We start from the raw sequence: 25,695 nt of genomic DNA, 5'->3' as shown, positions 1-25,695 counted from the left end.
TAATTAGAGTTGAAGCAACCTTTGCAGCTTGGAATGTCTCCTGTGATGTCATTGGGTGTTCAGGTAAACTTTCTGAATGGCTTACACAACAACAGGCATGAAGGTAGTCTAAGCATGAGCTACTGTGGGGATTGATCTCTCTTAAGATTCTATCAGGTTGTTCAGCTTCAGTGTGTAAGGCTTCAGAAAAAGAGCAGCTTTAGTTCTCAGTGATTCCAAGTCAAAAGTAGGAGGAAAATTGGAAACATCAGTTGGATAGTTGTAGCCAGATATTTGAGGACTATAGAAGAATTCAAGGTCCAGTTCAGTTTACAGGTAGGAAAACAAAACCACAAAGACGATGAACAGAACTTGAACTTAATCCACAAGGGAATATTATATTTTCTACTAGAGGCCCGGTGCACGAAATTTGTGCATGGGGAGGGGGGGGGAAGAATGTCCCTAAGCCCAGCCTACACCCTCTCCAATCTAGGACCCCTTGAGGGATGTCTGACCGCCTGTTTAGGCCCAATCCCTGCCCCTCCCCCAACTGAGCCAGTGGGATCGGGCCTAAACGGGCGATGGGACATCCCTCTCACAATCCAGGACTGCTGGCTCCCAACCACTTGCCTGCTTCTGCCTGATTGTCCCTAACTGTTTCTGCCTGCCAGCCTGATCACCCCCTAACCACTCCCCTGCCAGCCTGATCAACACCTAACTGTTCCCTGGCCAGCCCGATTGCCCCTAACTGCCCTCCCCTGCAGGCCTGGTCACCCCCAACTGCCCTCCCCTGCATGCCTGGGTCCCCCCCAACTGCCCTCCCTTGCACACCTGGTCTGCCCCAACTGCCCTCCTCTGCTAGCCTGGTCACACTTAACTGCCCACAACTGCCCTCTCCTGCTAGCCATCTTGTGGTGATCATCTTGTGTCCACATGGGGGCAGCCATTTTTGACCACATGGGGACGGCCATCTTGTATCTTGGAGTGATGGTCAATTTGCATATTACTCTTTTATTAGATAGGATAGAAACATAATTTTCTTTCTGTCTAATATCACCCTAATTTTTAATCAAATATAACAGCATTTAGAATAATTTATTTGTAAAACAAATTTAATTTCAAAAATCTTGCCCTGATTATATCACTGCAGCAAGAATAGCAATTGGTCAGATAGGCTCTTTTATTTATTTATCTTTTATAATAAAAGCCTAATATGCAAATGGACTGAATGGCGGAACAACCGGTGGCTATGATGTGCATTGACCACCAGGGGACAGACACTCAATGCAGGAACTGCCCTAGCCTTCAGGCTCCAGGCCAGCCAAGGCAGGTGCCAGTGGGGGCCCGGTGATTGCCCTGTGGGTCACCCCACAGAGGGAGGTGACCAGTGGCAGTGGCGGGGTGATCAAGGGGCAGGGCTGGCCGGTGAGTGGGCAGCGCTGCCCCACCCCCACAATCACCCTGCCAGTTGCCTCCAAGGGGGATACCAGTGGGGTCCCCTGATCATCCTGCTGGTCACCCCACAGTTTGGCCCTGATCACCAGCCAGGCCTAGGTACACTACCCGTGCACGATTCCATGCACAGGGCCTCTAGTTTTTAAATATATTTAATTGATTTCAGAGCAGAAGGGAGAGGGAGAGAGAGCTAGAAACATTAAAGATGAGAATCATTGAATAGCTGCGACTTGCACACCCGCCACTGGGGCTGGAGCCTGCACCTGGGGCATATGCCCTGACTGAGAATTGAACCATGACCTCCTGGTTCATAGGTTGAAGCTCAACCACTGAGCCACACCAGCTGGGCCAGATAAGCTCTTTTAAATCATCTTTGTAAAAACTTTTCATAAAGAATCTCCAGGTTGGACTTGTAACAGCCTCTATATGTTAAGAAGCCAAGCCAAATATATGCCATCAGACTTTACCTGTAAGACTTTTAGATTTGGGTTAATTCCTCTCTCCTCCAGGTCCCCAAAGTATCCTGAGGTTCTTGTGCCTGCCAGGGAGTGCCCTTCCTTACTGACCTGGTAATGCTGCTGGAAACCCTATAAGCCATGTACCAGGCTGATTTCAGAGAGGAAGGGAGAGTTAGAGAGAAACATCAATGATGGGAGAGAATCATTGATTGGCTGCCTCCTGCGCACCCCCTACTGGGGATGGAACTGACAACCTGGGCATGTGCCTTTAACCAGAATCAAACCCAGAACCTTTCAGTCTGCAGGTCAATGCTCCGTCCACTGAGCCAAACCAGCTAGGGCCAGGCTGATTTTTTCCGAGGTCCCTTTATTAGCATCCATAAAGTCAGTCTGTGTTCCTTAAAATTGTCTGGTCATACCTGAATCTATGCATGTGTCTCTCAAACATTATATTCCAATCAAAGGCTAGTAATATAGACACTGTTTCTAATTCTTCTACTAAAAGTGGAACATATTCTTAGTAAACTTATGTGAATAACTATATTGACATGAAAATAGGAATCCTCACTACAAGTTTTAAAATTCTGTATAGATTAGGTAGGGAGACAAAGATAAATGTTTTAAGTGTGCTTACAAAGTTAAGTAACCAAATTGCTCTAGGTATAGCAAGTTTAGGAAAAAGAAAATACCCTTATAACTGAACCAAAAAAAGAAAAAATGAAAGAACCACTAATATTTCAAATAAAAAGTAAAAAAAAACATGTAACCCTCTTCATTAGTTCATTTAGTCCCATGTAATTAATTATTTAATTTAGAATTTGATTTTGGGAAAGTTTGTTAGAAATATCGAAGAGGTTTTAAAACACTTGGTCAAATAGGATCATAAGTTATTGTGAAACAATAGTTATCCATTTAACCATGGTGACAGTTAAAAACTTCACAAACAAATATAGAACGTTAAACAGTTGTAAACTAAACTTAGCTTTTTAAATATTAAAACCTGATGAAGACACAGTAGGACACAAAATTTTGCTTTCTAGGAAAACAACTTTAAAATATAAAGAAAAACCTGTCATAATCTATTATCAAAAGTGGATGGAAGTCCAAGAAAATTTGTCATTTTAGTAGATAAAAGAAAATTAAGTATTACTTTTTTCATAAGTACACCATTGGTATTAACACTCATTTTAAAAAAAACCTTGTAATGATAAATTCAACGTTCACAGCTTGATTACACAAGGCAAAGTTCTCATTTTCTCCCTTCCCATTCTGAGACAACCAAGAAACAATTACTTTCATTCCCCCTTTGAAAATGCATTTCCATTCCTCATACATCCCTCCCCTCCCCCGCCCCGCAAACATATCCTACTTTCCTTGTATACAGAGTTGTTTTCCTTATTCATTTTTAACAACTTTCATCACATATATTAATTATACTTTTTAATCCTTAGGAAACTTAACTAAGAAGTAAACAATTATAAGCTGTCTGTACATTATATTTTGTGGCTTGGCAATCTTTTAAATTTTCACAATATCTAAAATTATATGCCCTTTTTGATCTTTTAATGTAATATAGGTGTTGTTTATTAAGTGATTCAAAATTATATTTAGTTCTTCTTTAATAGAAAGGCCAAAAGTAGATAGACCTACTTTCAGTAATTAATGTTTCATTATCTTATTCAAAAATGATGTAGATATTCAATAAATTTCCATCATTTAACTCAACTTAGCAAAAGTCTAGCTTCATGTTACCAAAAGACTTTGGAAGCTACTTGTAAGTATACATACCATAAAACATTATTAAATCTTAACATTATCTTATTTACATTTATTTAATTTACTTGTTTTCTTAACAATCATATATGTGTTATTTATGAAAATTTTATCACACTAAGGTATTTTTCTTGCCAACAAATATTATAAACAGAGATAACATGAACTTATTTGACTATAGTAAACATAGGTAGTATAAAATATTGTATTAAATGTGGATAACTCTAAAGACATGCCTGTTTTAATTAAACCAATAAACCCAAACAAGATTTAGTGCCAAATATTTTCCAGATCAGCACAGGAACCTGAAAGTTATTTGTGTTAGTTTTTATTATATTTCTTAATTAACCTAAGTGATTAATTTTAAGCCAATTAAATAGCACTCTTCATAAATTAATTTTGGCAATACCACTCAGAGGTAGAAGATATGCATTTTTAATACACATATGTATACATATACATATATACTGAGTTTTTAACATTTGTTTAAAATTTTTAGTCATGAGATAGGTACAATAATGCAAAACTCATTTGTTTAAAGTAACTGTTTGAATAGGTTAAGTTTCTCAGCTGAGATTGCTACAGTTTTTTACTATTTGTGGAGAAGAAACTTAATATTTCTATTTGTCCTTGACAAACAATTTTAAGGGAGCTGCGGGGTAAATTTAGGCTAGGGAGCCTTTCAGCTGTACTTTTATTTGTTTTTATGTTTTTGTTAATAATTGCCTCAGTATATTTTTTCCATTAATTTTTTAGAGAGAGTGGAAGAAAGGGAGGGAAGGAGAGAGATAGAGAGAGAGAGAGAGAAACATCGATGTGAGAGACACATTGATTGGTTGCCTCCCACATGCACCCTGACTGGGGCTGGGATTGAACCTACAATCCAGGTCCCTGCCCTTGACAGGAAATTTATCCCACTACCCTTGGTGCCAGGGCCGATACTCTAACCATTGAGAAACATAGGCCAGGGCTGCAGTTTGTACTTTTAAAAAAGCCCTTTTCCCTCCTCCCCCTCCCCCACCCTCTCTCCCCTCCCAGCTGCTTAGATTTCAGGTTCTAGTAATTAAATTAGCTGGGCTCAGTCTCAGACAATTGTGGGCTGTGTTTATATAACCTGATTTTGTACAGATTTACAAGACAAAAATAGTTGCTTCTGTTAGCCCTTGAACATTGGCTTCCAGATGATTTATTTCCCCAGTCCTTGGGCATTGATGAAGAAATGGGGCAGTTTTTAAAAGTGGTTCTTTATGTTAGATTTTTGCTTTAAGTCTTATTCCTCTTCTTTCATTTTAGGCTTGCGGTTATACTTTATATGAGAGCCCTCTAATTTTTTTTCTCTCTCAAGTATAGTCATTTCAAAAAAGATCCGATATCTGGCCACTGATAAGCAGGATCTATTAACCGATAATCCTCTTTATGGCTTAACAAAGGGCACAAGAAGCATCCAACATGAGATTGCAAAAAATAATAATAATTTAAAAAAAAAAAAAATAAATAAATAAATAAAGGCAGCCCTCACAAGATCCAGAAAGTTCACTCCCAGAGCCAGCCTAAGAAAACATAGACCTTTGTTGTCCTAGGCTGAGGCAATGGAAGTTGACTCTATAAGGTTGGCCCCTTAAACTGAGAGACACTTTATAATAAATTATCCTATTAGCTGGCATGACTGGATAAAGACACAAATTGATGCCAGTCACAGGCCCAGCTTCTTACCTGTGCTTCTGTTCACCTGGCTACAGTTGCTCAGAATCTGAGTCAGTTTGATTGGATGGAAAATGCACACCGATATGTGGGCCTTCTGGGTGGCAGTGTATTCTTACTGATCAAAAAGAAAAGCTCTCAAGGCAGAGAACAACACAAACAAAATGAAAGAGAGACAAAGAACAGTGACCACCTGTGGGAGAAAATGAATCCATAAAGCCAAGAGTCCCCTGACAAATTTACCAGTCACTAACCCCCAAAGATATAGTTGCATAGGTATGCTATCAGACTAATTAAAATTTAGAAAGAGAGAAAAACGCATCTCACCAGGTTAGCTTCCAATGGACCATGCAGGCTGAGATCTGGGAGGCTGGCATGATAAGGACTCTTACTTCCTATCAGCTTACTTGGTCAGATACACCAGGGTCTCTCAGCTGCAGCAACCCAAAGTGCAGCATCCAACCAGGTAAGTGGCCATACCTTGGGTGCCAAGGGATGGAAAGAGATGTTCCTCTACCTTTTTAGGTTCTTCTGGATGGTCTAAGAATTAAATTGACACGAGTCAGGTTAACAGGAGAAAATAACCAAATCTAACTACACAGGTATATATGGAGGCGCCATAAGAACATGGGGCCCATTGGCAAATCAGGCAGATGAGGCTTATAGCTATCTTGAGCTAAGGAGCAGGGCATAGTGGTTTAGGACTTCAAAGTGGAGGAAGGCACTTGACATGGAGATAGAGGAGCACATGTTTGGGGACACAGGTCACCTGGGCCACACAGAGACAACGGCCCCCAGAGGACACTCAGATCTCTAGACCCTGCAGAGTGTCCCTCACCACAGGTGGCCCGGATTCTTTGTAGTCCTCCGTGTTAGCTCTGTTCTAGAATGCGCCCTTTATCTAAATTCTTTTAGGCAATTAAAGGGGAAGTAACAAGAAATATTTTCCAAGTTTTCTGTTTCTTTAAAACACTCAACCTAAATTAATCCTCATGCCAAAGAGACACATTTTGGGGAGGGGGGGCACATCTTGCTCCCCTACAGTTCCACCATCTCATCAAACCAGTTAGTCCTGACAATTGGTCAGTGTAGTTCATTTCTTTTCAGGAGGTGGTGACGTAGGTGGGGTACCAGAGTCAGGCCTTTATTATATAAGCAACCAACCAGGTATTCAATAAAAGGCATTTCTATGGAAACAAAAGATAGACAAAGTTCAGTGGCTGGAGCAAAATAAACCAGTTTCTGGGTCTTGGTGGTAGCCAGTCAAGCAGTTTCCTTGTAATTAGAGTTGAAGCAACCTTTGCAGCTTGGAATGTCTCCTATGATATCATTCGGTGTTCAGGTAAACTTTCTGAATGGGTTACACAACAACAGGCATGAAGGTAGTCTAAGCATGAGCTACTGTGGGGATTGATCTCTCTTAAGATTCTATCAGGTTGTTCAGCTTCAGTGTGTAAGGCTTCAGAAAAAGAGCAGCTTTAGTTCTCCGTGATTCCAAGTCAAAAGTAGGAGAGAAATTGGAAACATCAGTTGGATAGTTGTAGCCAGATATTTGAGGACTATAGAAGAATTCAAGGTCCAGTCCAGTTTACAGGCAGGAAAACAAAACCTCAAAGATGATGAACAGAACTTGAATTTAATCCATAAGGGAGTAATATATTTTATATAGAAACATAATTTTCTCTCTGTCTACTATCACCCTAATTTTTAAATCAAATATAGCCACATTAAGAGTAATTTAAAAAAAAAAAAAGAGTAATTTAGCCCATTGGATATGGCTCAGTGGTTGAGTATCGACCTTTGAACCAAGAGGTCACAGCCTGATTCCGGTACTGGGCACATCCCCAGTGTGGGTGGTGCAGGAGGCAGCTGATTAATGATTCTCTCTCATCATGGATGTTTCTGTCTCTTCCTCTCTGAAATCAATAAAAAATTATATATACTAATTTATACATAAAAAAGTCCAATTTCAAAAACCTTGCCCTGATTATATCACTGCAGCAAGAAGAGCAATTGGTCAGATAGGCTCTTTTAAATCTTCTCTGTATAAACTTTTCATAAGGAATCTCCAGATTGGACTTTTAATAGCCTCTAGACGTTGAGAAGCCAAGCCAGATATTTGCCATCACACTTTACCTGTAAGACCTTAGATTACAGGGTTAACTCATCTACCCTCAAGCTCTGCCAAATATCCTGAGGTTCTTGTAACCTTCCTTACTGATCGGATAATGCTGCTGGGAACCCTGTAAGCCATGTACCAGGCTGATATTTTCCAAGGGCCCTTTACTAGCATCCATAAAGTCAGTCTTTGTTCGTTAAAGTTGTCTGGTCACATATGAGTCTATGCATGTGTCTCTCAAACATGATATTCCAATCAAAGGCCAATAATATAGACAGTGTTTGTAAACATTGGAAAGTTTGTAAATGTGCATATAGTATTTTTATTTTCTTGATAAAAATTTAGCAAGCTATTGCCATGCTAACACATTAATCATTTGGAGTAAATACACACAAATGGTGAATGAAAAAGTTAATAAAAGATGTCACTATTCTTTTAAAATGATCTAAATCAAAACCAGGCAGGTGGTTTAGAGGTACAAGCCCTGCAATGGGGTCTAGTTAAATGCATACATTGGAAGATATTTAGAGTAAGCTTTAATTCCTTTTTTTCAAATGAGTTTGATTTTAATAGGAAAGTAGGATGGTTAGTTATATAAGCAAAAAGGTCCACCACTTTATACTGTACTAGACAATAAACTATCCAGTCGCCCCTCTAAGAAAATGTGCTATGTTTGTTTCATACTTTTATCTCTGTAATGAGAGTGACATGTCCACTTCAAATGTAATGAGCAAGAGCACCAGAATTAGGGAGCTTAAAATTAAAAAAACAACTAGCCCTAGCCGGTTTGGCTCAGTGGATAGAGTATTGGACTTTGGACTGAAGGGTCCTGGATTCGATTCCGGTCAAGGGCACGTACCTCGGTTGCAGGCATGATCTCGGTCCTGGTCAGGGCGTGTGCGAGAGGCAACCAATTGATGTGTGTTTCTCACATCGATGTTTCTCTCTATGTCCCTTTATTCTCTAAAAATCAATGGAAAAATATCCTCGGGTGAGGATTAACAAAACAAAAAAGCAACAACTAAAGTGAAGTGCTTAGTTTGGGCAAGGTCACATTGCTACAACGGTAACAAGCCAGACTCCAGGCCTCTTGGGCTTCATCTAGAACACTAAACTGATTAGTCTAGTAGTTTAGTCACTTACAAACATTACTTCAAGGAGTCCTCAGACAGATAAGAGTTCTATTCTGGTTGCTGAAGAGATGAAAGAGATTTAATAACTTGCCCCAGACCACTTAATTAGAAAAGGGATGGTTTTAGGATTAAAAATACAACACCCAAACACATGTGCCAGAATCCAAAGCTTTTGTATATCAAAGAGGATTGATCCACAGTAAAAAAATACATGTTGCATTGAGAGTACATACATATATAAATATATAACTGACAGAAAAAATTCATAAAATAATACTTTCCCTTACTACATGCGATGGCATTCTAGTGCTTCCTACCCTATCCTATTTTACTTCACTCTATTACAGTCTATGTTACTTTTTTTTTTTTAAATGCTCACTACAATCAATCAATTTTATGGCTACACCACTCTCTTGGATAATTGTGTTTACAATTACCCTCCACGTGCGTCTAGGACCACTTTCGTGAAGTTGTCCAAAACGCTCTTTGTAATTAGAGATGGAATTGGCCACAGAGGCTGTCTGTGCGGAGGGCTAACTGAGGTCTCCTGTGGAAGGGTAGACTTAGGGGTCCTGTTTCCTTTAACGAGAAGCACCTGATCTCCCTCCATGCGCCCTGATCTCTGGTAAAGGGGCAATTCAATTGTAAATGCAACTTTTACTACATGACTACAATTTGAAGTGAATTTTTCTTCTTCCTAGTTTCCCTTCTTCATTGACCACGTTCTTTAAAGGAGACTTAGATTACTGCTATTACACCCAAACTTCTCTGTATTGTCTAAGGATATCATATCCATGCTAAATATTTCCTTGGTGTTCTTGGACTAGGATTTCACAATCCCTAAATTTTTCTAGAGAGACCTTTAATCCAATTACGTATTGGCTTTTCTGGGTACTATAAGTTAAAAACAATGCTCTCCACACTGATGACAGCTGCCTGTCTTACAGTTTGGAGTAAATGCAAATGAACCGTAATAAGCAAGATTTAATAATGTAGGTGGTCCAGGGGAAGTAACACTGCACTTCAGATTTATGGAGCTTCCTAGCCAGCATTGCCCACATCAGCCCAGCAGCCCTGGGAGTTAACTTGATTCAGGTATTACCAATGTATTTTTAGAGTTAAGTGATACCTGATGATTATATAATTTTAATCTGTCAGCTGTCACATAATAGAGCTGAAAGCAGAATTAAAGTCTCAATCCTTTTCTGGATCTGAGCTCCTAACCCTTCAGCCAGGAGTAGGAGCCATGAGGTGGAAGATTCTGTTAATAAAGAAAAAGGTTAAAAAATCAATGCAAAAAGAGAGGGCAGAAAAAGACTCCGTAAAGGGAGATACCAATGAATATTTTTAGTACTGCTATGGGGCACTAGTATTCTAATCTTAGACTGTATGACACCATTAGCTAAAGAAATGGCAGCAGTTGGGGGCAGTTCTGTGAAAATAAGATTAGATCAGATTATGTTATCTTTATAGTCCCTGATAATTTGTAACCTCTAAAATACATCTTACTGGTGTGGCTCAGTGGTTGAGCATTGACCTATGAACCAGGAGGTGACAGTTTGATTCCCAGTCAGGGCACATGCCTAGGTTGCAGGCTTGATCCCCACTGTGGGGTAAGCAGGAAACAACTGATCAATGATTCTCTCTCTTGTCATTGATGTTTCTATCTCTCCTCCCTCTCCCTTCCTCTCTGAAATCAATTTAAAAAAAACATAAAAAAATGCCACATCTTACTTTTTATATAACATGGTAAGGTCAAAAGTAACTATTGTTACTTAAAGTTGATAGTTGTCACCTCTTTAATTTTTTATCTTGTTAATGTGTAGCATAAGAAAATTGGATTTTTCTAATAGATGAACTTGTGCTTTGAGAGAATGATTGAAAACGGGGAAAAGAAAAAAATTATCTGATGAAAAGATTAATGATGAATAGATAGATTCACTCATTCAGCAGTTCAATTAAGTACTCAGGTACTACTCACAGGCCTGGAAATTGGGGACACAATGGTGACCTTACAGTCTAACAAAAGAGACAGACATTTCGAATTTGAAAGCAAACTGGCATACCTGTCAGAATGGCTACCATCAACAGATGATTAACAAATGACAAGTGCTGGTGAGGATGTGGAGAAAAGGGAACCCTAGTACACTGCTGGTGGGAATACAGACTGGTGCAGCCACTATGGAAAACAGTTTGGAGTTTCCTCAAAAAATTAAACATAAAATTGCCATTTGGCCCAGTGATCTCACTTGTAGGAATATAGCCTAAGAAACATGAAATACCAAGCAGAAAGAATTTCTGCACCCCTATGTTTATAGCAGCACAATTTACAATAGCTAAGATCTGGAAACAGCCCAATTGCCTATCCGTAGATGAATGGATAAAACAGCTGTGGTATATTTATACCATGGAATACTATGCAGCAGCAAAAAAGAAGAATCTCTTAGCCTTTGAGACAGTATGGAGGGACCTGTAGAGTATCATGCTAAGTGAAATAAGCCAGTCAGAGAACGACAAGTATCATGTGATCTCACTCATATGTGGAATCTAATTAACAAAATAAACTGATGAACAGAGTGGATCCAGAGACATGGAAGCATGGAACAGAGTGTGGAATCTCAGAGGGAAGATGGGGGAGGGTGGGTGGGAGGGAGGTAATCAATCAAAGACCTTGTATGTATTCACTGAATAGGCAGATTATTAGATTATTATGATCTCTGAATGCATAATAATCTGGCCACTCAGTATATATATATATATATATATATATATATATATATATATATATTAGAGGCCCAGTGCATCAATTCGTGCATGGGTGGGGTTTGGCCATCCTGGCCAGGAGGAGGGGACATGGGCGGTTTGCTGGCCTGCCTGCTGGTCGAACTCGTGGTCAAGGGGACAATTTTCATATTAGCCTTTTATTATATAGGATATACACTGAGGGCCAGATTATTATGCATTCAGAGATCATAATAATCTGGCCACTCAGTGTATATGCACAACCCATGGTTGGTCAGATGGTGAGGGCCTGGGGCAGGGGGCAGGGGTGAGCTGGAGGGGTTGATGGGCAAAAGGGGACATATGTAATACTTTCAACAATAAAGATTTTAACAAAATGATTCCATAAAAAAAAAAAGGAAAAAAAGAAAGCAAACTGGGAGTGGTGTTAAGTAATAAGTACAATTTTTGTGAGAGCCTTGGTACATTTAAAGTAGCCTTGGTGGCAATTAGAGATTAACACCTCAACAGTCTGATCTGTTTGGCAAGGCTGCCCTGTAGAAGCAGTCTCTGAGAGATGTCTCTCTGGGCTCAGAAGAGAGGCTAAGAAATGTCCAGGGCAAAGAGGGTTACACCAGAGCTGCAAGGTAGGATCCACCGAATGAGATACTTACGCCCATAAGAACCTGTAACCACATAACCTTTCCACTTCAAAGAAAAAGGACTTTCATGTGAATAATAATGATTTTGGTTGTATTTTCCTTTAGTTGCTGGCTAAAGACTGAGTGGTCGGCAAACTCATTAGTCAACAGAGCCAAATATCAACAGTACAACCGTTGAAATTTCTTTTGAGAGCCAAATTTTTTAAACTTAAACTATATAGGTAGCTACATTGTTATTAACTTAATTAGGGTACTCCTAAACTGGCCTTTGCTAAAAACTCAAAGGGCCAAAGAGCCGCATGTGGCTCGCGAGCCGCCTTTTGCCGACCACTGACCTAGACTGAGTTGCCACACATTCCTCAGAAGTGGAGGAAGAGATGAATATGCTGGGGAAATATTTGGTTGTTTGAGACTTCAGCCAGCATTTTGCTTTCACAAAATGTGCATTCTCAAGCTAGACCACAGTACAAGGATTTTTAGAAAGATAACTAAGAAATCACTTAAAGCTGATGAGATTTTTGAACCAGTTCTCTATCCTAAAGAAAAAAAAAAATCAGTCTGCATCCTAGGTGGTCATTTAAAAGCCAGGTATCTCTACAGGATCTCTGCAGAGCAAAAAATACCTGTTGCATTCTCTTGTGAAGCTGAGCTCATATATATGCTTTCTTTAATGACATTTATCTTCAGCATTATTAAATTTCCTTAGTTATGTTGGTGCCATTTGGGTCCCTATCACCTTTGGACAAAAGTAATTTATGAACAGATAGGTGTTTTCTGTTTGTGTTAGACTACAGTGGTCATTTGGATCCTTGATATAATCCCATATGTAGAAGAAGTAACTATGATGTTGATAATTCAAACTAAAGTTATCTTGACTGGTCAATGGAAGAGAAACATTGGTTATTGCTAATAGGACAGGTGCAAACCCATTTATCTTATGATATTTCACTGATAGACGTCTGTGACTTTGCCATTATTTTTATTTTCAAAAAAATTTTTACTGTGAGGCCTCCCGCACCTATGTCCGGGTGAGGACACGCGCCCCTGGGTCTGGGAGAGGCCACGCGCCCCTGGGTCCGGGTGAGGCCATGTGTCCCTGGATCCGGGTGAGGCTGGGTCCCGGGTCCGGGTGAGGCCTCGCGCACCTAGCTCCGGGTGAGGCCACGCGCCCCTGGGTCTGGGAGAGGCCACGCGCCCCTGGGTCTGGGTGAGGCCACGTGCCCCTGAGTCCGGGTGAAGCCGTGCCCCTGGGTCCGGCCAAGACCAAACCAGAGGGAGTCGGACCTCCGTTACCACCATTTGTCCACCATCCAGAGCTGAGGGGTCAGTGCTGACATGTACACATAAGGAACTGGTGGACATTGAAATTGGGTCTCTAAAGAACTGTTGGTCCAGAAAGAAACTCACTACAGACTGATTCATTTGCCTGTCAGCATAACTATTATTGCTCGTCTCACATTCAGTTCTTATAAGTATATCTCTAGTGACACATGATCTCGCTCATCTAGGGGAAATGATGAACAACATAGACTGATGAACAAGAACAGAACCAGAAACAAGGAGGCATCGATGGGACTATCGGGCCAAAGAGGGAGGATAGGGGAGGGTGGGGGGAGGGGGGAGAGATCAACCAAAGGACTTGTGTGCATGCATATGAGCCTATCCAACAGTTAAGTTCAACAGGGGATTGGGGCATCCGTGGGGAGGGGTGTGGGATGGGAATGGGGGGATGAGGACAAATATGTGACACCTTAATCAATAAAGAAATTTAAAAAAAAAATTTTTACTCACACCAGATATAAGCCTTACTATTCTTGATTTTTTTAAAGTATATATATAAAATTTGTCTCTAATACGTAAAAGAAAGTGAGGCCAAAACTTGAAGGTTGATTTAATGACTTATATAAACTTTACTGATAGTTAATATACCTCTTGACACAGATACATGCATATATTTATGCTGTGTATAATTTATCAGGTATCCAAGTTCCATAAATATATACTAAAATAACAACATCTTTGATTGCTAAATTTGGATAACTTAACACGTGCTATAAGAGGATTTCTTCTTCAGTGGAATTTTGTTAAAACCACATCATCAAAATGGTTTCTTGAGACAAGAAAATTTCCTCACATTGAGTGGGAGGACATTAAGGACAAAATTGACCATGTAGAGTTCTGTAGGGGAGGTGATTTTGTGTCTGGGATTGAGAATTAAACTGACCAAAGAGAGATTAACAGGAGAAAAGTGTAAAAACATTTATTTGGTGTTACTATTTTTACGTGGCATGGGAGACTTTTTAGAAAAGAAATGAAGTACCAAGCATAGGATAGGTCTGAGAGCTTGTATATCATTTAAAGAAAGAATGATAAATTGTGCAGGTGTGGCAAGACAAAGAGAAAAAGGGGTTTGAGCTAGGGGTGGTAGATTGCCAGAAAGTGATGAGGAATTATATGGGGGAAGATATAAAGTCCTAAAATGTTTTATTAACTTTAAACATGAGAGTAAATTACTTTGAGATACAATAAAGCTCTGTTCCAAATATCACTTCAGTAGGTGATTTTGACAGAGTCAGTAGTTTTAGGGAAACTTTAGACTTACTATTTCAGAAGTGAATTTTGCCTTTTCTTGTTCCTGCCCCCCCCCCCCGCCCCCCTTCAAAAAAATAAAATCTCACAGTTCTATGAGAGGGTGTTTTCAAATTTTGGCAGAACACTATAAATTGGTCTTTAAAAAAATAAACAGGAATGAAAGGTTCAACTTGGAAATTATTTTTATTTAAGGGGCTTTGGTAAGGCATTGATCGGTACAGCATTCTGCACAACAGGGAAGGCAAGAGGAAAAATAGCTGCGTAACCTGTTGCAGCTGCACAGTAATGATTTGGGAAAAGGAGACAAATGTTTGCTATTATAGGGTTTGTATCATACATAAGAGGAGATGACTTCATTAATTCAAATACAGGAGTCTTCCATCTCCAAAGATTGAGTTAAACTCCCTATACTTAAAGTTAAGAACTTGGTAAAGCTTACAATCTCTGATACAGAAATAGAGTATAACAACAGATTCGATATTTCTTTCTTTTTCAGTTATAGATGAAGCAACTTGCAATATCTCCCTAAAACATGAAGCAGGAAGAATAATATTTAAAAGTAATATCGTTATACACCTTTACCCATCAAAGAAGCATCATTCCATGAGTCTGTCTCCTGTGCTTATAAATCTTGCATCAAACACTGGGTAAACCAAAGTGTGTAGGAAGAAATGTGACTTTTGTAGTCATTGCTCTTTGCCATGGGAGTGCTCAGCTTCAAGCAGATCTTCTTTAGGAGCTTTGTTGGGTCCAATGGAGCATCCCAGATTGTGTTCATCTTCCTTCTGATTCCATGTTGCTTCACTAAGGACTACAGAGCAACCCCTGTTCTCCCAAAAATTCCTTTCCTCTGGGCTTGGAATGCCCCAACTGAGCCTTGTCCTAAGAAGTTTAACGTGTCGATAGATTTGAGCCTCTTCACTTTTATAGGATACCCTCAAAAAGATGCCATAGGACAACCTGTTATATTATTTTATGTTGATAGACTTGGCTTATATCCTCATATAGATCAGAAGGGCCATAAAGAGCATGGAGGAATCCCCCAGTTGGGTGACTTAAAAGCGCATCTCACTAAATCTGCAAAAGACATTGCGTTTTACATGCCAAAAGACAGTCTGGGCTTGGCTATCATTGATTGGGAAGAATGGAGGCCTCTCTGGGCAAGAAACTGGAAACCTAAAGATGTTTACAGGGATGAGTCTATTCGGCTGGTTCAGCAACAAAATTCAACCCTTACTGTTGCACAGGCCACCAATGTAGCCAAAATAAATTTTGAAAAAGCAGGAAGGGAGTTCATGATAGGCACTTTGAAATTGGGAATACACCTTCGACCAAAACACTTATGGGGTTATTATCTTTTTCCTGATTGTTACAATCATCATTATACTAAACCCAATTACAATGGGACTTGCTTTGACTTAGAAAAGAAAAGAAATAATGAGCTCAACTGGATGTGGAATGAAAGCACTGCTCTTTACCCATCCGTTTATTTGAATACCATCCTATCATCTTCTCCACTAGCTGCACCCTTTGTCCGTAACCGTGTTAAGGAAGCCATTCGGGTTTCTGTAGTACCCAATGAAAAACGTCCACTTCCGATTTATATATATGCTCGCCCAGTTTTTACTGATGATTCTTCAAAATTCCTTAATCAGGTGAGCAAATCAAGGTATGAGGACTATGAAATAGAGCCCACAAATAGTGTGTGATAGAATTTTACATCATTAAAATTTTTTTAATGAGAATTTGAGCTAAACTGACAACCATATGCCAGGAGCAAGATGTCAAATGCTCTGGAGAATAAACGTTTTGCAGCCTAACATCATTTTTGAAGGGAATGAAACTTAGCTTTTAATATCCTTTAGAAATATGCACATTTATAGTTATGCTTTATCACATGCATGTAAAATAAGAATACATTTCATTTTAATGCAATCATCTTAGCAACCATGGAAGATTAGGTAGTATAGGCCATATTTTCACTCAGTTTCTTTTTTTTCTTTCATGGGCCTGCTCTACTGTCAATAGAAGTAACTAAAAATAATAGAATACCTGTATTTTTTTTCGTAGTAGGGTAGTGGTAGTGTGAAAGATGGAACTATATAGTGGGGAAAACAAAAGAAAAATTGTATTTCATAATAGATGAAAATTATGTAAAATTTAAATTACTGTTGTTGGGTCATCATTCTTAGCTTTGGTGTTATTGTCCTATGTATAACATTTTTATTTTATTCCTATCTGCTAACTTTTCTGTCTCATTTGCCAGGAGGACCTTATACATACACTTGGTGAAACTATTTCTCTAGGTGCCTCTGGACTTATAATATGGGGGAGCCTCAATTTAAGCCAAAGTGTGGTAAGTTGAATTGATAAGACATAGATGAGAACATTTTTAATTTTAATGTTTTTTGAGGAATGTTGAGGTATTAAATAATAAAATAAACACTATACTTGGCACACAGCAGGAGGTTCTTAATTAATACTGGCTAATCATACTATCATTTGTGCGGTTATTTTGGGGGCAGAAAATATTGTACTTGTTTTTCAGTGAAAAAACAGAAATTCAGTTAGACTAATTGAAGTTCTCCAGGACTACAATCTCAGTTATCAGTGTTTGGTTGATTTTTTTTTTTTTCTTTTCTATTACACCATGCTATATCTCCTTTCAAAAGAATGAATGCATTCATTCATTCTTTCACTCATTCAACTACTGTTCATTAAGCACTGCTTTATCCACTTAGTCATTTAGTGATTTGGTGACAGTTTTATTCCAAGGGTCAGCAAGCAATGTCCATAGGCCAAATCTGGCCTACTGCTTGCTTCTTTCTGTACAGCTCATGAACTAAGAGTGATTTTCACATTTTTAAAATGGATTAAAAAACAAAAAAATAGTTTTTCATAATACACGAAAATTATGTGCAGTTTAAATGTCAGTGTCTATCAGTAAAATTTCATTGGAACATAGTCAAGCTCATTTGTTTAGGTACCTGTGGCTGCTTTTATAGTACACAGGAATAGCTGAGACCGTCTCATTTAAAACCCCAAAATATTTACTGTCTGTCCTTTACAGAAAACGTTCCCAACCCTTAGCTTATTGATTAAGTGCCAGGTAGTTGTTTAGATGCTAGAACTGCAGCAGTGAACAAAGTCCTTTCACCATGAACCTGTATCCTCATAAGTGGAAATATAAATTCATATACATAACTAAAGGCCTGATGCATAAAATTTGTGCATAGGTAGGGTCCCTAGGCCTGGCCAGTGAACAGGGCTAATCTGTGGAGCAACAGGCAGGGCAATAAGGGGGCCCTTGCTGGCACCCGTCTTGGCTGGCCTGGGACCTGCGGGCTAAGGGCAGCTCCTGCGTTGAGCATCTGCCCCCTCGTGGTCATTGCACATCATAGTGACTAGTCATTCTGCCATTCAGTCGATTGCATATTAGGCTTTTATTATATAGGACTAGAGGCCTGGTGCACAAAAATTCATGCACTGGGAGGGGGATTCCTCAGCCCAGCCTGCCCCCTCTCACAGTCTGGGATCCCTCAGGGGATGTCCTACTGATGGTGGGGAGCAGGCCTATGCTGCAGTCTGGCCTCCCTCTTCGGGAGGCGACTGGACGATCAGGGGTCGGCGATGTCCCCATCACACTCTGCTGCTGCCACTGTTGGCAGCTGCAGCTGCCTGAGCCTTGGCCCTTGCAGCCACCGTGGCTTGCCTGAGCCTTGGCCTGGCCCTCGTTGCCTGAGCCTCGGGCCCTTGGAGTGGCAGCTGCTATCGCCGGCTTGCCTGAGCTTTGGGCCAGCCCTAGGCAGTGGCAGCACCATCCACCATCTGCCATCAGTAGCTTGCCTGAGTCTTGGGCCAGCACTGGGCAGCGGCAGCCACCATTCGCGGCTTGCCTGAGCCTCAGGCAGCTGCTCTGGCTTTGTCCGGAAGGATGTCCTGATGGTCGTTTGGAAGACATCTGGTCTAATTAGCATACTACCCTTTTATTAGTATAGATATGTCAGGTAACTGATGTATAACGGCAATGAAGAGCAATGAAGCAGTATAGGCAAGATAGTGATGGAATCGTAATATTTAAGTTGTGGTAGTCATAGAACAAGCCTCTCTGAAGTCCTATTGGATTAGAGACCTGATGGAAATAAGGAACCAAGTCTCTGGATACCTGGGGATGGTAAGTGCAGTAGCTATGAGGCCAGAATGTACTTTTCCAAAAAAAAGCAAGAAAGTCAATGTGACTGGAGTGCAGTCAGCAAGGAAGAGAGTGTTAAAGGGTGTGGTCAGTGAGATAGCAGAGGATCAGAGATGGGACTTTATAGGCCATGATAGGCTTTTACTCAGAGGTGGAAAACCACTAGAAGGTTGAGCAGAAGAGTTGCAATTTTTGATGAACATTTCAGAAGAATGACAGTTGAGTTGAGAGTAAGTTTTAGAGGGGCAAGAGTGGGAGCAGGGAAAGAAGGCTATTGATGGCTTGGACCATAGCTGTTTGGGTTTGAATATAATTCAACAGTAGAACTGAGGGGACTGGCTGAGGGGTTGGGTGAATTGCATAGATGAGAGTAGTGGTTAAAATGACTCCAAGGTTTTTGGCTTGAAGAAATTGCCTCTGAGATGGGAAAGACTTAAGGAGTATTGTGGTGAGGGCTGGGCAAAGAGTAAATTGGGATGGGGGTTCTTGGGAGTTATTCTTTGAAAATATTAGTAAATTATTCAAAGCTTCCCTAACTGGAAGGAAAAGGAACCCTTCTTTATTTCCCTCAGATTATATTTAGTGGTGTCTATTTTAAGTAAAATTTTAAGTAAAACTTATTTTATGAGAGGAAAAAATGTCCGTTTTGGTCTGTAGAATATGAATTTTATTCGTTTTTCTCCTAAGGCATTTTATTTAGTTCAAAAAGCCTTTAACTATCATGGCCTGATTGTTTTCTCTCTTCCTTTACTTTCATCCTTGCTTGATTCTCCATCTCAGGGCTTTATCTTCTAACGCTTTGATCCTCTTGTCTCAAAGCAAGAGTAAAGCTGTCACATGGACACTGCTGAATTGGAGCTGCACTTTTTCTCTGATGGATATGGAAATACTAGTGATGTAGGTGCCATGAAGAATATCTAATAAAGTTCATGGCACAGGGGTCTTATCCTATGACCCACAGAAAAGAGACTGTACTCTAAGACCAGAAGAGACCTTTTGATCTCTTGTCCTTAAGGAGACCAGTCATATTTTTACTTCGTTTATAAAAGTACTCAACAGAAGTCATCTCTGTGAAATACTTTCAAGATAATCTGAGCCTTTTTGCCTATTTGGCAGACTTCTATGGTTTAATCCCCAATAAAGAGAAATAATATAAAATATAAATTCAGAGAAAGGTATACATGTTCCTTTTGCAAAATCTTTCATATGTCAGAGAATTATTTAAATATTATAATTCACCTAAGTATATTCCGAGTTTTCATTAGTAGTTTCCCCAGACCTATAAACTTACTTTTCAAGGGTCCTTGATGGGTTATGATGGATCATTTATAAATTTCTGTACTATCGGGTGTTTTTTTGTTTGTTTTTATAACCTGAGAACTCCCTGTTATTCTGATAAGGAGTGAATCAGGCATTCCCTAATTAGTAGAATGATGTGACATTCTATTTAATTGTCACGCTTTTCTTAACTTGCACTTTTATTTTAGATTCACAATATTTTATCAAGGAACTCAGACTGTCTTCAGTATTATTTATATGGGGACAGTCCTTCAACTTCAATGTCACTATTTTCCATTTAATGACATTGCCTTGTAATTGCCCCCTATGGACTCTGTTCTATATATTTTTGCCAATTTTCCCAATTTATGATAATTCTGAATGCTAGTTCTATTATTACTCCCCCTCTTTTTCTATGTTATTTGTAATCAATAGTCATGGATTATTAGTCACATTTCCTAAGATTCACTGACAACTTGAGAAACTGGTAATTGCAAATTCAGTTTTAATTTACTTAAAACAATTGTTATCAAATGTCAGCGAACCATTCCTTTCCATTCCATTTTATTAGATCCATTGGTGTGATAGAGCCAGCTTCTATTGGTCCCAGCTCATGAGACCTGATTATTCAATATTCATAAATTTTGTGAACTGGTTGTTCAACAGAGCAATTATTAAAAATTGAATTATAAAAATGTAGAGTAAAATAAATTGTGTCAAAAATGAAGTAATCAATACCCACAATGTGTCAATTACTTACTTCATTTATTGGGGTTGTTCACATCTATTGTCTCTGTAAGTAGAAATATTATGCAATGATGTGTTACTGCACACCATGCTACCATACTGTATAATGGCTTTGCATTCAGTGATGTCAGGTTGGTAGGCTAAAACTTGCAATGGTAAGAGTATTTACACCATAGGTAATAAAAAGTGCTATAAACCAGGACTTACTAGTATTTTTCTTAAAGTCAGTTTTAGATATTTTCAAGAGCTACTCCTTGTGTAGGCTAATGATTCTCAAATCATTTTCATTCTTTCATTCCACTTTTTGCCTAGTTCTTGTCTCTTGGACAACTGCAATGTCATCTGAACTTGGTATACATTCTCATATATTCTTGGCACTGGGAATAGAGTGTGGAAGAATGTTGACAAAGTCCCTGCATTCATGGAACTTATGTTAAAGTTGGAGGGATAGAAACAATAGGCACACAAGATAAATATTTGGTGTGATATGAACTATGCAGAGAATTAAAATAGAAAAGGTGTCTGAGAAGGCATTGTCTAATTAAATCGATGAGCTGAAGGACAAGATAGAGTGAACCATGTTAGAAACTAGAAGAAAGAGTATTCCAAGCAGAGGGAACAGTAAGTGCAGTTTGAAACAAAACTGCCATCTTGTGAAACAACTAGGATGTCTAAGGTAGAGTGGGTGAGGGAAGGCTGTAAAAGAAGAAGGAAGGGATACGGTATGTGAATTTATATCTCAATAAAGCTGTTATTAAAGTGCAAAAAAAAAAAGAAAAAGGATTATATGACATGAGTCTATATACAAGTGGAGAGAAGTTAAACTTTAAACACCATGCAAAACTATTGGAGAATTAGGAAGAAGTTTTCTTGCTCTGGCCGGTGTGGTTGGTTGGAGCATCGTCCCAGGCACCAAAAGATGGCGGGTTCGATTCAGGTCAGGCCACACACCAGGCTGCAGGTTGTTTGATCCCCTGTTGGGTTGTGTGTGTGAGCAGCTGATCGATGTTTCTCGAATCGATGTTTGTCTCTCTTCCTTTCTTTCTCTAAAAAATCAATTTGCAAAAAGAGGAGGTTTTCTATTGCTGCAATACAAATTACAACAAGCAGTGGTTTAAACAATATCCTCTTGCTTGTAGTAATGAGATTTCTATTTTCTGGCTGGCTGTGGCTAAGGGTCATTTCCAGATCCTAGAGGTCACTATATTTCTCAGCTCTTGGCTCTCTCCTCTGTCTTCAAAGCCAGCAATGCTGGGTTGATTCTTTGATTTTTTTCCTCCTTATTCCATCTAATGTGTTTTTTTTTAAATCCCAGCTGGAAAAGTTTCTACCTTTTGAAGGACTCCTGATAAAATTCAGGATAATCTCCCCATCCGAAGGTCCATACTCTCAATCATATGTGTAAAGTCTCTTTTGCCTTCTAAGTTAAATAGTCACAGGTTCCAGGGGGTTAGTGCAGTGGTCTGCAAACTGCAGCTCGCGAGCCACATGCGGCTCTGGCCCCTTGAGTGTGGCTCTTCCACAAAATACCATTGCCTGGGCAAGTCTATTTTGAAGAAGTGGCATTAGAAGAAGTTTAAGTTTAAAAAATTTGGCTCTCAAAAGAAATTTCAATCATTGTACTGTTGATATTTGGCTCTGTTGACTAATGAGTTTGCCGACCACTGGGTTAGGGTATGGACATCCTTGAAAGGCCTTTATTCTGCCTACCATCGATGGTGTCACCCCAAGGAAGGTAACAAGAAACAGATTCAAGTGAAAGCTGCCAAAATTCCTTGACTTGCTTGCTGACCTACCCGAAGGACTAGCACAGCCAGCCCACTGGATACTGTTGTTCAAGAAAGAAAGTGACTATCTCCTATGTTTTTTAAATGACAATGGCCCAGGTTTAGAATGCACTAATATCAAGAGGAATCATTTTAGTTCCTCATCACTCAATATTTTGCCAACTAAGTATATTTGGAAAAGAGTTGTTATAATTCATCCATAACCTGAACGATATATAACGTTTAATGTAAAGTATACTTAGTTGCCATGTGTAGTTGTTTTGAGCTAGCAATTTAGAAATCCCTCTTTCCAATGTTGTTTAAACTTAGCTGACAAGTTTTGATAAGTGGTACTTATTACATTGATTTATAATTTCTTGAAGGCTAACTAATAATATACTAGGCCCTGGGCAAAACACTTTTATATACCTCATATCTCCTTATCTTCACAACAACAACATGGGGTAGATGCTATAATTATTCTTATTTTACAGATGATAAAGCTAAAGCACAGCCAGGTTAATTCATATGCCCAAGGTCACCCCGATAGAAAACTAAGATGTGGAAGGCTTGTGAGACTTACATGTTCACTGGGAGTCCAATCCAATCAGAGAAGATGGACCCCAGAGCACATTCTGCCCCGCCCCCCTTACTAGTTTATAAATTATTAAAGAAGACCAAGGCTAAGGTATGTTAAGCCTCAATCAGTCATTTATTTCAGTGACATGAAATAACATGTGAAACTTACAAATGTTACCAAAAACCAGAATAAGTTTGTTTGTTAAGGTAAAAAAGATAAAATATTTTGTAACACTTGCTGGGTCTGTTTTGTTTGTTTGTTTGTTTGTTTGTTTGTTTTCATGTTTCCTTAGCAATTCCCTATTGCAGTGAATAAGTTCACATATGAACTAAATAGGATTTTGATATGCTGACCTTCTTATAATTTTACAGGCCGCCTGCAAAAAACTGCACGATTACATGGATACCACTCTGAATCCTTACATAATCAATATCACCCTAGCAGCCAAAATGTGTAGCCAGGTGTTTTGCCAGGAGAAAGGATACTGCACAAGGAAAAACGTGGATTCCAGTGACTATCTCCATCTGAACCCAATGCATCTCACTATTGAAACTGATCCAAAAGGAAAATTCAAAATAAAAGGAAAAGCCTCGGTGGAAGACCTGAAACAGTTTGCTGAAAATTTTCATTGCAGCTGCTATCCCAACACCAGCTGTGAGACGGAAGTTAATTTAACACAAAAAATTACTATCGATGTATGTATGATGGGAGATATTTGTATAAAATCCGTTCTAAACTCGAAAAATGAAATATTCCATTCAAGTGCAAGTTTAGTGCTCTTCTTATTATTTTTAATTTTTTTGGAAAACGAATACTCTGGCATGTAAACAAGACTTTGAAGGTATCAGAGAAGAATTTTGAGAGTGCCGTGGAAGAGATCATAGGTTTATGGCTTTGAAGATGAGTAACAGTGAGGTGTGTGGGAACATGAGACAGAAGGAACTTCAGAAGGAACATTGAGTGTGGAGTTGAGAGTGGGATACGTAGAAGATGGCCAAATGATGACTTTACAATAAAGGCACTCTCAAACCTCTTGACCTGCTCTATTTTGTTTTTCCATCCACACATATCATAACATGATTTTACCCCCCATCACCTCTCTGTAATGTAAGCATCCTGAGGACAGGTATTTGGTCTGTCTGACTTGCTGCTATATCCACAGTTGTGATGAACAGTATCTGGGTCTTAGTAGGTGCCCAATAAATTTTTGTTGAACAAATAAAATCCAAGAGGGAACCACTAGAGATTTTTAAGTGTGGGAATTGTCATGACAACTTTTCACAATCTGGGTCCTCTTGGACCAATGCTGCCCTTTCCCTTAGCTCTGTTCTTCCACCTCCACTCCACTTAGGATTCTACTGTCAAAGCCATCTTTGCATAAGAAAGCCATGATGGGCCGGAGCCGGTTTGGCTCAGTGGATAGAGCGTCGGCCTGCGGACTGAAGGGTCCCAGGTTCGGTTCCGGTCAAGGGCATGTACATTGGTTGCGGGCACATCCCCGGTGGGGGGTGTGCAGGAGGCAGCTGGTCGATGTTTCTCTCTCATTGATGTTTCTAGCTCTCTGTCCCTCTCCTTTCCTCTCTGTAAAAAATCAATAAAATATATTTTAAAAAAAAGAAAAGAAAAAAGAAAGCCATGATGGAACTGGAGAGTATTATGCTAAGTGAAATAAGCCAGTCAGTGAAAGAAAAATACCACATGATCTCACTCATTTGTGGAATATAAAGAACATTATAAATTGATGAATAAAAATAGATACAGAGGCAAAGAAGCATCGAACAGACTGTCAAACTACAATGGGAAGGCTGGAGAGGGTTGGGGTGGGGAAGGTAAGAGATAAACCGAAGGACTTGTATGCATGCATATAAGCATAACCAATGGACACAAGACATGGGGGGGGGGGCGGTTAATGTGCCCGGGGGGAGAGGGGGTAGGGGAGGCTAGAGGAAGGTCAATGGGGAAAAAAAGACATGTGTACTACTATTTGTAATACTTTAAACAATAAAATAAATTTTTAAAAAAGCCATGAAAAGGGACAATTTGATAATGACCTGAAAAGGACACTTTATATGGACTAGTTTACTTTGAATACATTATTGACTGTCAGATGATCAGGATTCAGAACAAACAGAGGCAGCAAGGCAAATTGGAAAGAGCGTGAATTTTGGAGTTGGACAGTTATAAAAACAAATCCCAGCTTCCAACATTTCTAGCTGTAAGAGCCTGAGAGAATTAGTTAACCTGGCTCAGCTTCCATTCTGACAAAATGGCAATGATATGTACTTTTTAGGGTTCTTGAGAGGATTAAGTAGTATCATATGTAGAAAGCATTTGGCCTTAGAAATAAGTGTCTGTGGGAAAGGGATGAATACATTTTTATTGCATACACAAACGTACTTCTATTGCTGTTGTAAGATGGAATGCCAAAACAGTAGATTTCTGCCATGCAGACTTGGCCATGAACCCAGTAAGAGGCCACTAAAATAGTAAAAGATACTAGGCAGAAATAGTTTATATAATACATAACTCTGATTTGATT

At 39.4% G+C, this 25,695-nt stretch overlaps 1 protein-coding gene across 1 annotated transcript; it reads left to right on the top strand.

Annotated features, from left to right (window-relative positions):
- On the top strand, positions 1 to 24,189 carry LOC103297372 (hyaluronidase PH-20). The gene is made up of 4 exons (XM_054726371.1): positions 1 to 63; positions 15,090 to 16,248; positions 16,860 to 16,949; positions 23,528 to 24,189. The coding sequence occupies exons 2-4, from the start codon at positions 15,295 to 15,297 to the stop codon at positions 23,981 to 23,983; spliced, it is 1,500 nt and encodes a 499-aa protein (XP_054582346.1). The 5' UTR covers positions 1 to 63; positions 15,090 to 15,294; the 3' UTR covers positions 23,984 to 24,189.
- Positions 24,190 to 25,695: the final 1,506 nt, after the last annotated feature.

This window comes from Eptesicus fuscus, chromosome 14 (assembly GCF_027574615.1).
Source record: "Eptesicus fuscus isolate TK198812 chromosome 14, DD_ASM_mEF_20220401, whole genome shotgun sequence".
Taxonomy (NCBI): Eukaryota; Metazoa; Chordata; class Mammalia; order Chiroptera; family Vespertilionidae; genus Eptesicus; species Eptesicus fuscus.
This window is presented reverse-complemented; position numbering and strand designations above follow the sequence as displayed.

Coding starts and splice junctions, on each gene's coding strand:
- LOC103297372 (XM_054726371.1), top strand. CDS start 15,295: ATGGGAGTGCTCAGCTTCAAGCAGATCTTCTTTAGGAGCTTTGTTGGG. Junction 16,249..16,859: donor CTTCAAAATTCCTTAATCAG/GTGAGCAAATCA, acceptor CTCATTTGCCAG/GAGGACCTTATACATACACT. Junction 16,950..23,527: donor TCAATTTAAGCCAAAGTGTG/GTAAGTTGAATT, acceptor ATAATTTTACAG/GCCGCCTGCAAAAAACTGCA.